The sequence below is a fragment of the Lonchura striata genome, chromosome 11 (genome assembly GCF_050655825.1).
Source record: "Lonchura striata isolate lonStrDom1 chromosome 11, ASM5065582v1, whole genome shotgun sequence".
NCBI classification, from domain to species: Eukaryota; Metazoa; Chordata; class Aves; order Passeriformes; family Estrildidae; genus Lonchura; species Lonchura striata.
Genome location: NC_140713.1, coordinates 9,512,958 through 9,525,704, shown reverse-complemented (window position 1 = coordinate 9,525,704; position 12,747 = coordinate 9,512,958). Strand labels below are relative to the sequence as shown.

General features: G+C 39.9%; 1 protein-coding gene across 5 annotated transcripts in view; it reads left to right on the top strand.

Moving 5' to 3' along the window:
• DPY19L3 (dpy-19 like C-mannosyltransferase 3) overlaps positions 1–12,621 on the top strand; it is a 34,500-nt gene extending 21,879 nt beyond the window's left edge. For 3 of the 5 annotated variants that reach the window (XM_021540845.2, XM_021540853.3, XM_021540837.3), the window contains exons 16-19: positions 1,495–1,577; positions 8,161–8,293; positions 8,945–9,103; positions 9,724–12,621. In XM_021540845.2, coding sequence (XP_021396520.2) covers positions 1,495–1,577; positions 8,161–8,293; positions 8,945–9,103; positions 9,724–9,885 — 537 coding nt within the window. In that variant the 3' untranslated portion in view covers positions 9,886–12,621. Of the gene's footprint in view, positions 1–1,494; positions 1,578–3,732; positions 3,828–8,160; positions 8,294–8,849; positions 9,104–9,723 lie in introns of those variants that run through there. The other 2 variants (XR_014957822.1, XR_002466373.3) reach the window with 2 other exon arrangements.
• The last annotated feature ends 126 nt before the right edge of the window (positions 12,622–12,747 follow it).

The following is a 12,747-nucleotide window of genomic DNA, read 5'->3' as shown; positions in this document are numbered from 1 at the left end:
ATCCTCTCTTGGTGTCACCAGACTTTTTTTCAATCTGACATATATTTGATTTACAAGACAAAGTTCTGTTAGTATTATTGGTCCATATTTTCATATGCTTTACTTTTTATTTGCCATTCTCTTGTATCTGGAACTCCTGAAGTACCTTAGTTTTGTCTTGGTTCTACTAATCAAATGTTGTGCTACCTGGAAATTTTTTAATTCAGTAATAGCAAGCCCCATGACCAAAGTTTTTCTCCAGTAGAAACTGCTTGTAGTCACTCAAAACTTGAAGTACTGTGACTTAAAAAACCTGTACAGAGTGAATGCCATGGAATAGCCCCAGCACTGAGCAGGGAGCTGTGCCACTGGTTCTTCAGGAGGTTACAGGGCAGTGTGCACTGACTGAAAAGCAAAGCAGAGCCCATTCCTTCTGTCTTCACCCTGAAGGACTCCAAGCTCTCAGAATGTGTGGCTGTCCAGGGCAGTTTAGTAATGAAGAGAGGAAATTTTGATTCATTATGAGACTCCACAATCTCCTTTCACAACAGCTGAATTTACTAATCTCTAGGAGAGCTTCTGAAGAGCAGAAATATATCTGTTATACTTCCCAGAGCTTTCCCAGGGTTGTGATGCTGCCATGGCTCCACCTGGGAGATGCCAGGAGTACTTGAACAAGTGTTTTAAGGAAGCAGTTACACTAGTGAGAATCTTAATTGGCCCAGTTATACCTCCTGCCCCCAGGCCTGCCATGTAACTACAGTTTTAGTGAAGGAATGCCTGTGTTTGCTAAGGGACTCAGCAGCACCACATTCAAATTCCTTCTGAACTCTTGGATGAGCATTAAAATGGGATGAATAATGGCTTTTTAGATTATCAGGTGGGTTTTCTTAGACTTTCTCTTGTAGCATCTCAATTTTCAAACCAGCAGTCCTCCTTATCTGAAGAAAGCAGGTTTGGAATAGGTTTCACCGTAACATCCTCTGTAGTAAAGACTGATGCACAGCAATCTGTCATTAGCATTGTCATTATCTTCCTTAATTGCTCCCTTCTGTCCTGAAATATTCACTGGTTTAAACAGTAAACCCTTAAATAAATCATTGTTCCCTTAGCTTTTTGGACAGGAGAGTTAAGCTTTTCAGAATCAGTTTCTATCCTTTTTTCTCTCCTCTGGATTTGATTTATGTATTGTTTGTAGTTTTATATTTTCTTTCCAAACTTAATGTTAATTCCTGCGGCCTTGCCTTCTCTTGTCATCACTGACAATGGGTATTTCTGGTCCTGTTCATCATGTAGCAAGAGCTGCAGGTCTCAAACTCTGAAACTGTGTTTTCATCCTGTAGTGACAGCCACCTCTCCTTCCTGGGAAGAGCAGATAGATACACTTGTGTATTGCAATTTTCCCATGAGCTGGACAAGATTATTTGCCAGCTAAGAGGAAGTAATACATTTCAGCATCCAAAACTTGTTTGGTTCATTCTGTCTTCAGGTTGTTCTATTTTGTTTCCATTTTAGTTCTGGCCAGGAATAATGGATGAACTGTCAGAGCTGAGAGAATTCTATGACCCAGACACTGTGGAGCTGATGAACTGGATTAAGTAAGAGGATTTTTTATCTATTTCAGTTAAATGCTATTTGTGTAGATCTAATGTTCTTAGTTATAGTGTTCTCTTTATTTGTCACAGCTCAGCAGTGAACTCTGGTGACCCGTGAGGATAGTTAGGGTGAGTGGGTTATCAGGAGGTTGGGTATGAGCAGCTGTGGAGAGCAGCTCCATGCTCAGGTTCAGTATCCCTGCTGTGTTCCATGTGCACCAGGGAACCAGCTGGTCCCTTTGCTCCCATAAGCACACAGTTTTCCCAGCCAGAAGAGGAAAATTTGGAGATGTCAAACTTCTCTCCTCATATTATAGCTACTTTACATTAGTAGACTTCTGCAGTGAATTAATTTCATTCCCCACGCCCCCCCACCTAATGTCATTCTCAACTCTTTAAATGTTAAAAAGTTTGGATGTAGTGCTGGAAAATCTGTATTCTGCAGTCTGTTTGTTGGACTTGAAAACAATCTAAGTTGTTTCTGCTTGTTATAATTAATCCCAACAGCTGATCCAAACTGCAAGCAAAATATTTTTAATTGAACTTGAACTTGTTACAGCTAAGCATAGGTGCAGTCTTTCAGGAGTGTGAGTTAATCATTCCCAACTCCACCTTATAATTTCTGTTTTCTCACAGAGCATAGGAAGGTATTTTTTAGGTGGAAACAGTTTGGAATACTTCATGTAGAAGATGCTGAGGAAAAAGGCCAGGTAGGATGTTCTCTGGAGGGCTGAGTTCTCTGGAGGGCTGAGTTCTCTGGAGAACTGAAGGGATATGTTCTCTATTAACATAGAGCAGCCACTAAAAACTTTCAGGTTAAGTTTCTGAACAGGGAGATTCCTGGTACTTGTATTTATTTGCAACTCTGACAAAGATTTAAAAAAAAAGAAAATTGGTTTCATGCTACAGAGGAAAACATTCTAAAAGTAAATCTGAATATACAACATTAAATATTGAACTGTTTGAAGTATTTCCTTGGAGTATTTCCTTCATATGCAATGAACTTCAGTGAAACCAGTCACCCAGCCTGTTCTCCCCATGGCAACATATTTACACTCCATAATGTTGTATTTCTTTAATCCATAAACTAGAAGAAGTAATTTAGAAGTAAAATATATTACAAGTCTTCACTGACTTATTTTGAAAGCAGGCTATGATTTTTTTCCATCGTTTATAATCTTTGCAGCCTTATTGACATATTTTTGTGACTAATGTTTACCAGCCAGTTCCATTTAGCACTACTGTTTTATTAAAAGATGGTAAATGTCTGATAGTTAGGTCTCCTGTGTGCAATATATAGAGTTATATATAGATTTATACATAAAATATGCATGTGGAGTTATTCCCAGCCATGAACTGGATTTGACTGGCTCCAATGAGAATAATTTTTCATGTGTTCTTAGTGCTGAGAATGCTAAACTGGTGCTTGTCATCTCTTCATTCCAAGTCATGACAGACCATTACAGAGGGGCATTTTTTTACTTAGAATTTATTGTATTTAGAAATATTATTCCTGTAAAGAAGAGTTAATTATCTATGCTTTAAATACCAGTCAGAAAAATTTATGGTAAGTTTCTCAAAGTGGGATGGATTTTGTTAAGTTTGATGTGTAAGAGAACACTTTTTCTTTACTAACACTTGATAGTTGTGGTGTAGTTAATGACCTGTCAAGGATGGTGTCAGGAACTAATCATTCATTATTAAAACTCAGTATGAAAAGCTCTAATTTGTCATGTATAGCAGTGAATTAGGAATAACTCATCTGTCTTGCAATCTCTCCACAAGAAGAAAACCCTTCTGTCCGCTTAGCTCTAAATGCATATTAACTTGTCCAAATATACAATCTGAATAATGGCCAACTATTAGTCTGTCCCCTATGAAGTGTCTGCAGATGCATTCCTTACTCTTCCCCTCACTAAAATTGCCATAGCATTTTCAGGAAATCTACTGGTTTGTATCTGTACAATTGCAGAGCACAATTTTTTGCATAATGATCTTGCATAGCCCAATCTTCTGCTTTTTTTCCTACCCACCATCCCATTTTCTTAGCCTTTTCCCCACAAAAAAGTCAAGAATCCAATGCTCCAGGGATAGTTCACAGTTCTGTTCCCAGCTGGGAGGTATATTAAAATTCTTAGTTTTGGTCTTTCTCCCTAAGACAACAGGAACAACATGCTCATTTGTGAGATGGGGAAGAATATCAGTAGAATGAGCAAATCAATAGCGTGAACTTCCCTACTCTGTTTACTCCTGGTAAGTGTTAAAGAAGCAATGTCTTCTGCCTTTAAAGGGGAAATCTGTCTACAGTTGTGGAATATTTCAATAGCAGTTGCCAAAACTCACAGAAAAAGTTCTTTAAAATCTTGGGCAACAGCTAAAACAATGGAAAAGTTAACTGACACTGAGATTCACAGAGCATTGTTGGATGTTAAATATACCTGAACCAGATGTGGGGACAAGCAGGCAAATTTGTATATTAGTGGAAACCCCACAATTTTCCAAAAAGCTCCCAAGGTTATGCAAATGAAACACTCATGTTTCAATGGTGATTCTTTCTTTTTGTAATATATACTAATTTATATTAATGGCTATATTTTATTTTCAAGCCAGCTTTAAAGTTTATTACTTACATTCCTGATTCTCAAGGGTAATAACACTGAAATCAACACATGTTCCAGACTTTAAAGGCAATATTACACTTTTTTTAAAATTATTGTTCTTAAATTCTTGGGCTTTTGTTGGACAGACATGTGAATAAGTTTCAGGCATGAACTTGAGAGTGCCTTAGAAGTAGGTTTACACCAACTGTGTAGGTGCACTCCTTTATGTGAGCATAATCTGCATGCATGAAATTGAAGCTGGGACTCACAAAAATGCATCTTGTTGTTCTTTCTTTGTGGCTGTCATTTTCCATTTTTGCAATTTTCAGTCTTTCCAAACCAGAGGGAAAAAAAAGAACCATGACAGTGTGACTGAATACGCTTTACTGCCTATCATGTGCAGCTAAATATGTGGTATTTTAATATTGCATTCTGCAAATAAAAAGATTTTCTTTTAAAGAAAAAGAAAAATCTATCATGGCATATTCCTCAGAATCTCCTTTTCTCAAATCCTTTCACTTTGTTGATTCATACCACACTCAGGCACTAGTAAAGGAGTAATCTGAGACTTTTCAGATTTTATGGCTTTGAAAGCCAACTTCAGGGTTCAAATCTGGAGGACTTCTACTAGAAATAGCTAGTATTTATTTTTAATGATGTAACCTCTAATTGCAATGTTGGCCATTTTTTCCTTAGTGCTTCCTAAAACTAGCTCACAATAATTCTTTAGTTTAAGGATTACTACCATTTTCAGAGTCTGTGCAAATACTTCCTGTAAAACCCTTTTATTTTTAATGAGTTATTCTTTAGTATTTATATAATTCTCTAAATTCTTAAGTGTAAGGTAAAGAAAAGGTTCCTACACTGTAATATAGTGCTTAGTTTACCCATTAGCTCAGCTGTAATTAACTTGTTGAAAGCTTAGAGCTTCAAAAATAAATGAGATTATTTGTTCAAAATGCCATCAGGTCTGCTTGGAATGGCATTTAAATTATATAATGTAAATCAGTTTGACCTGTAAGTCCTTGTCATTATTTAGTGACATTTCCTAGAGAATAAATTGTTTGCAGGTTGGGTAGTGTGGTATGGAGCTTGGCAGAGAGCTATAAAAACAAATTATCCTTTCATTTTATACATCATTTGCTCAGACAGTTGTAAAAATGGCTTGGTTTTAGTGTAATAGAGAAGTGTCATTCAGGGTTTGCAGCACAGGAGGTGCCCTGGTTGCAGAGCCCTGCAGCGGTGCCTGGCTCAGGCAGGGCGCGGGCAGGAGCGTCCCTGGGGTGCAGGAGCCTTGCTGGCCCTGGGAATGCTCCTCGGGGCTCCTGTGGCCCCAGAACTCAGCAATGGCACCCACAAGAGCTCATGGGCAGGGAACTGGAGAGGGCAACACTGCCTGGGGCTCGGTGTCACCTCCCGGTGTCACCTCCCAGTTCTCTGCCCAGGGCACTGAAATCCAGCACTTGTGCTCCTGGCACTGTCAGTGCAGCACAGGGAAAGAGGGCTTCCAGTAGCAACATCTGAGCTGGCCAGTAAACATGGACAGTGATGTAGCTGAAGGAGTATCATTCCCTGGGACTTCAAACCTGTAAATCTCAGGGAAACGTCTGCCTTGGAACACCAGATATTAAACTCCACCCCACACCAAAGCACTTCAGGCAGTTGCTCGAAAAGCAGGCAAGGGTCAGTAGATGGACTTCAAGGGATAGGGAGAGCAGGAAGTGCTGGCAAAACTCTTTCTGTCTAGTAAAGAATGCAACTCAGCTGTATTTCACCCCTTCTGGGCAGGAGTGAATGCTTTTGGAAAGGGGAGGAAGGAAACCCTGAATCTTCTGCATGGTCCATTTTCTGAGGGAAGATTCACGGGGAGCTGCAGCTCCAATCTCTGCTTCCTGTGACCAGAGCAGGCTTAGGCTGGAGATCAGGGAAGGTTCTGCTTCCCCAGAGGTGCTGGCACTGCCCAGGCTGCCCAGGGAATGGGCACAGCCCCGAGGCTGCCGCAGCTCCAGGAGCATTTGGACACCAGGGATGGATGGTGGGGGGGTTGCTGGGAGGGTCTGTGCAGGGACAGGGGCTGCACTGGGTGATCCTGATGTGTCTTTTCCAACTCAGCATCTTCTGTGATTCTAGATTTTTGACAAGAATTTTTACCAGGAGGTTATTCATAAAGGGCGCTATCACCCTTTAGCTTTCTTTTTAAAGAAAAGAACCTACAGGCTGGTTTGGCTTTTTTGTTTGTTTGCTTTTTTTCCTGTGGTTTTGCCTTTGGTACTTGTTGGGAGGGGCTGCATGAGTGGGTTTAAGAAAGTTTGAGTCTGCTACAGAGCCCATTATAATGCAAATCTGCAATCAGAAGAGCAGGGTTGCCTTGGTAAAGCCAGTCAGGTTTTGACATTCAAACTTAATCTTGAACAACTGCAGAAACCTACTTTGTCACATTAGAAGTTGCCTGGCCCAGGCATAAACAGAGAAGTATGTTGAAGATGCTTTAAGAATCATCATTTTTATTTGGGTGTCTAAGCTCTCCCCAGTCCCTCTGTGAGTCCAGCCCATGTCCTTTGCAGCTTAGTCCTACAGACTTGTGCTTTCCCACAGCCCCAGGGATGAGTCCTGCCTGACAGCCTGTCAGGGCCATCCCATTTGCATAGTACTAAATTCTAACAGGAATTAATTTATTTTAATGGAACATGTGCTTCAGAACACTTGTGGCTTTGAATATTTTAAGTAATAAATAATTTCTTAAGAGATTAAATATTTTCAAACTTTAAAATGAAACTGGTTTTATAAGGTGCTGAAGGAATAGTCTATCAGGAAAGCTAAACTGGCCTATTAAAAATACGATCTCTGGCCTTCCTAGATGAGATTAATATACCAGTTCAAGATTTTTTAGGAAGGGTTTATAATTATTAATTCATTTGCTAAGCATAATCTCTTGAAAGGCGATAATAAAATTTAATACTTGTCGCAACATTTTCAAGCTGATCATGGAGCTTAAAGATGCCTGAGTGTGTAGCTGCAGTTTCCAAAGGCTCCAAAAAGTGCACCTCAAAGTAGCACAGTTACTGGAGTACTTTAGCGTGTTCATGGGGATGTTAGGCACCTATTCCCATTCTAATTTCATTTTAGTTGATTGAATGTGTGCTGCTTTCTGTTTGTTTAGTCTTCAAAGGTTATGTGCCTACTAAGAACTAGAAGACACTTCAGCATACTATGGCCAGTTTCAATTAGCCTGATTACAGGAGTGTACATTGCCTGGCATTTTTACTCTTTCTTTTTGCTCTGCCCATATATTGTGTCTTTGCAAATATTTTAGATTGTAAACTTGTTGGGAAGATGGTGAGCAAAAATAATTTTTTTCATTTTGGTACTTGAGTGATCTTGCAATACCAGGACTGCTATTTGGAATTTCAAAGGTCACAGTAACAAAAAGTGACAGTATTATTCTGGCATCTTCTGCATCCCCCTGCCCCAGCTTTTTGCAAGTGGGATGTCTTTTTTCATAATTTCTCTCCCACAGTTGTCAGAATAGGAAGAGTAATGTCTCTTGGAATAAAGTTTTTGTTCCAAGTAAATGGTGAATGCTAGGACAGGAACAGAAGGTTTTACCTAATGTGTTTCATAAACAAACCTAAGTCACACTAAGTTTCTTGAAATACTTAAATAATCAGAATATAGAAACCTATAAATATTCATGGGCTTTATGAACCTGAGAAATATATGAAATATAGAAATAGTTTGAAATTGTCAGGATCATGTTTTCCTTAGTTTTCCTCATAGTGCTTAGTAAATTTTTTATTTGCAGTTGAGTATTATCATAATTTATCCACTTGTCATTGAAGAAAACACAGTTGCTTGAACAGTTTGCTCCCTGAATAGAGGAGAAGCAGAACAATATTTTTGCAGTCTTTTTTTTCCTTCTGATCTGTCACAAGCATTGCAAAAATGTCCCTGCAGAGACTTCCTCAGACTTATCAACGTTTGTTTAGGTCAAACACTCCAAACACAGCAGTGTTTGCTGGGAGCATGCAGCTGTTGGCAGGAGTCAAATTGTGCACTGGACGGACCCTAACCAACCATCCCCACTATGAGGATAAGAATCTGAGAGAGAGAACAAAGCAGGTAAGAGATTTCTGATTTTTTTATAGTAATCCTTGCCCACGTCACTGACTTCACTCCAGAAAACAATAATGTCCTAATGGCACACTGCAAAAGGCATCACTCCATTACTCATGGAGTAACTTACTGTCAGTTGCCCAGGCAACTGCTTTGAGATCTCCTGACTCACTTCTGGCAGCTGGTGAGTGTCTCAGCAGCTCTGTGCCTGAACACCCAGCTAGTCCCAAGGACACTGCTTTGGCTACTGTGGCATCAGTAGATCCTCATGCCCACTTGGGCTGTTAAACCCACATGGAGCATTCTGTGATACTCCCTTCGGTTCCCAGAGCATCACACAGCATTTGATACAGAAACCACCCTGAGAAACTGCACACGCAGCTGGGAGACTGTTTTCACCTACCCTTCTCTGGACTTGGGACATTCTCAAAGCCTGACAGCACCATCCAGTATTGTGTAGCCAGCAGCATCCTCGCCATAACACACATCTCCACGTGGAGATTTTACTGAATAAAGCATTTATAGATTGTTTCTACAATAATTGATTCACATGGTTTCCCAGTTCTTTGTTTGGCTGAAGATAGAGTCATGACAGAGCAAACAAAGCAACAGTGAGTGGTGATGTGTGTGTTGGAGCTCCGTTCCCTTGTCCTGCAGATCTACCAGATCTATGCCAAGCGCTCTCCCGGTGACGTGTACGGCATCCTGCGCTCCTTTGGCACGGACTACGTGATCCTGGAGGACAGCATTTGCTACGAGAGGAGGCACAGCAGGGGCTGCCGCCTGCGCGACCTGCTGGATGTGGCCAATGGACACGTGAGTGTTACAGACCACTGCAAGGAACTAAATACATTTTGCTTGACTTGGCTCTGAAACCCAGTCACTGAGAGCTGAGGTAGCTCAGTGTATTTGCACTGTGGGAATGAAAACCTGCTTGGAGCCTTTAGACATTCTCAAAATGGCCAGATTAACACTTCTTGCTCTTTAAGGGTATTTGAGAATAAAAAAGGGGGAATTTCAGCCTGGGCAGGATAAGTAATCTCTCCCTGACGAGCTCCAGGTTAGGAGCACACAAGCAGAGTTCCCTCCCAGGTGTAAATCACTTCAGAGCCTCAGTTCCCTGAGGTGTGATTCCATCACCACTCTGTGTCAGGGGAGCTCTCTCAGGCATTTCTGAGGCTGAGCTGGAGCCAGAGCAGGCTGCACAAGCCCAAGCAGATACGGACCTCTGACAAAGCACCTTTATCCATTTAGAGTCAATACTCTAAGTGTTACTGCTTCAAAGTTGTTTTCTTCCTCCCACTTGTTTCATACTGTGAACAAACCTGGCCAGCCTGACCCAGTGAATGTATTGTGGAGGTTGTTATGAACTTGTTATTGCCTATAACTGTGAATTGGCTAAAGAAATTTCACCCATCTGTTCCATTTCATTGCAGATCATGGATGGCTTGGGAGAGAATGAACCTGATTTGAAACCTTCCTTGTATCCTCGCTTCTGTGAGGAAATCAAAAAAAACCTTCCTTCTTACACCATGCACTTCACCAGGGTGTTTCAGAACAAAACATTCCATGTTTACAAACTTGCCAAGCATAAGTAACATATCCAACCATGAGTTCAGGTTCAGTATTTCACTGCTAGGACCCACATTAGGAAATGCAGATGAAGTTTACAAACAAGTTACATTTGTAAGACATTTTACACCAATGGGTTTTTGTTTATTACTGTGATTCTTTTTTTAGACAGTCTAATTTTGATAACATTATTGATGTTGCTAAAATTTTCATAAAATAAATGCTAGCAGGGACCATTTTGATTTAAATTCTGACCCTCAGAATACTAAGGCTGTAATTGTTTTCCAGTTTCAACTGATTGGAAGACAAGGGCAGCAGCCTGTAAATATTTGCTCAGCAGTTCAGATTTTCCTCTCAAATGGTAGAAATTCAGTGAAAGCAGCCCATGCTGCTCCTGCCCTGAGAAAGCATTGCCTTTGTGAATCCTAAAAATAGTCACAAAACAGTTTTGTCTTACAGTCTGATCCTTTTTGACAGATCTTGTGCTCTTTCAGTGCCTCTTTCTTGAATTCTTTGGGAATGTATGCAGATATGAGTTTCCAATTTTGTGAGTGTGATTGCAGAATCAGTGAGTGTGGATTAAGCAAACAATTTTTAAGAAAAATTATCTTTGGTCCAGCATTTTTAGTGATCAGAAACAAACTGCTTTATAACATTAAGTGTTTAATGATGGAGTGTTACGTATTTTTAGTGAGAAAAAAGGCTGGAGCATGCTTGATACATGTTGCATGTTTGTATCCTTGTAAAATGTTCAGAACAAACAAAAATCCAAATTTCTCAGTTTGGATTCTCAGAACACTTTCCTGTATATACTTTCTGAACTACAGGGGATCCTTTTTCTCCTCATGTGAATCTCACTAGGATAGCAAAATTGGACAAAACAAAAACTAATCTCAAAAGCAGCAGGAAACCAGTATTTCAAATACATTCAGATAGTAGAGCTTTGTTTTGTATTATTTCAGACACAAAGCTCTATATTTTAGCACAAAATTGTTGTGTCCTTGTTCGTTAGCCTAAAACAGAGACTACCAGTATTTTAAAATGACATGGAAGATTAAGTGAAGCCAGACCTCAATGCTGAGAATTTTGTGATTTGTTTGTACCCTTTGTCTTTTTACCAGCCTGAACTTTGTGATTTGTATCGGATTTCTAAATGTTATGAAGGTACCACATGACTTTTGCTGTGTTTTTAGCACTGCTTTGGTTTTAGATTGAAATCAAAAATCAAATTTGGAAGCCTCACAGTACTCTCCATCTTGAATTAGACATCCACTAGGCTCATTTGTTTGTTACGAAAAACAGACTTGTAATAATCAAGTGCCTCTAGGCCCAGGTTGAATTAACATTTGAATACCTATATAAGACTGTGGCCTGTGCAAATAACTCAGTTATAGTAATTACCACTGCAATTAATTTCTAATGATGGGAAACTTAAAATGCTACAGATAGCAAACTCTACATTTAATTTAATCAAGATGTGTAATGAGATTAGCTGTCACAACTGAGCTGGGCTCCAATTCCAAATGATGTGTTTTCCCTTTCAGTTGTACAAAAGTAAATTACCAAAGAGATGGAGATGGTTATGTCACATGCTTAAACAATTTTATATTCACTAAATACTCATTTAACAATGTTCAACATCCTTCTGCCTTTCTCTGTGGCACAGAAGGCTGTGCTGTAGCCAGGCTGTGTTAAATCACATGCTGACAGGAGCTGGGTTGTTACATTGAGCAGATGAAACTCCTGAGTAATTCCTAGCCTGTATCCTTTAATGAGGTTGGAGACCACTGCAGTTTAACATAATAATAAAACATTTTAATCAGTATTAAAACTTTAATTAGGCCTGTAATGATGCATGGTGGTTCTTGCAGCAAGCCTGGGTCAGTGAATCCCTCAGTGAGTGCCTTCAGTAACTGAAAACAAGCACACAAAAGGTAAAAGATGTCTGAGCTGTATGGCTGGTTCTAGAATGCAATTGCATCTTTCTGGAGAGGGGCAGTGACTTTCCTTTGGTGGAGGGGAGGGATTCCCAGGCCCAGTGATTGACAACCTGTTGTCTTCAGAATTTACTTGTAGGTAACAGCTGAGACTAAGAAATCCTGACTGAAATAGTAATTATTTTTAAACAGACTTATTTTAAAAACGCAGTTTCTAATATTGCCAAAGGAGAAGTTTAACCTTTTCATAGAAACTACCAAGTGCAATCTGGTTTGTGTGGGGTTTTTTATCCAGAAAGATGTATTAAGAGAGATTATCAGAAAGGTTTAACACTAAGGGTTATTCCAGGGACTGTAGTGCAGCATTCAGACACCAACCTGCTTCAAACAGTAAATCCAAGTGCCAAGGGCCGAAAGCATTTCCCAGCTCCAAGGGAGCAGCTCCTCCCTGCCCCCGTTTGAGACTGGGGCTGGGAGGAAGGGCTGCACCTCCCATTCCTGAGGTGCCAACTCTGAGAACCAGCAGTGGGAATGGCAGGGACAGGGCTCCTCCTGTGTGCTCCTTGGTGCCCAAAAGGACTTTGTGCTGCATGTGATCAGTGGGATTGTGGTATAAATTACTTTTTTTTAGATTACAGAGACAAAATGCTATCAAGGAGCCAGGACTCTTTTAGGACAGAAAAGCCTTTGAGATCCATAAGTGTATTTTCATTTCTTGTTTCAGTGTTCTGCTGGTGGGATCTAACATAGTTATTTTATAATATGTTGTTGTAAAGAGATGTAATGACTATTGTATACTAAATAAATTGTGTAATTTGAAAGTCACTTTTTTTTGCTTGTTTATATGTTGGGATGGGCTGAGAAAGACCTGGTTTGGGAATCAGCTTTGTTTCAGTCCATATGAAGGAAAGCAAATTATTTTTCTCAAGCAAGTTTTGTCTTCTCAAGCTC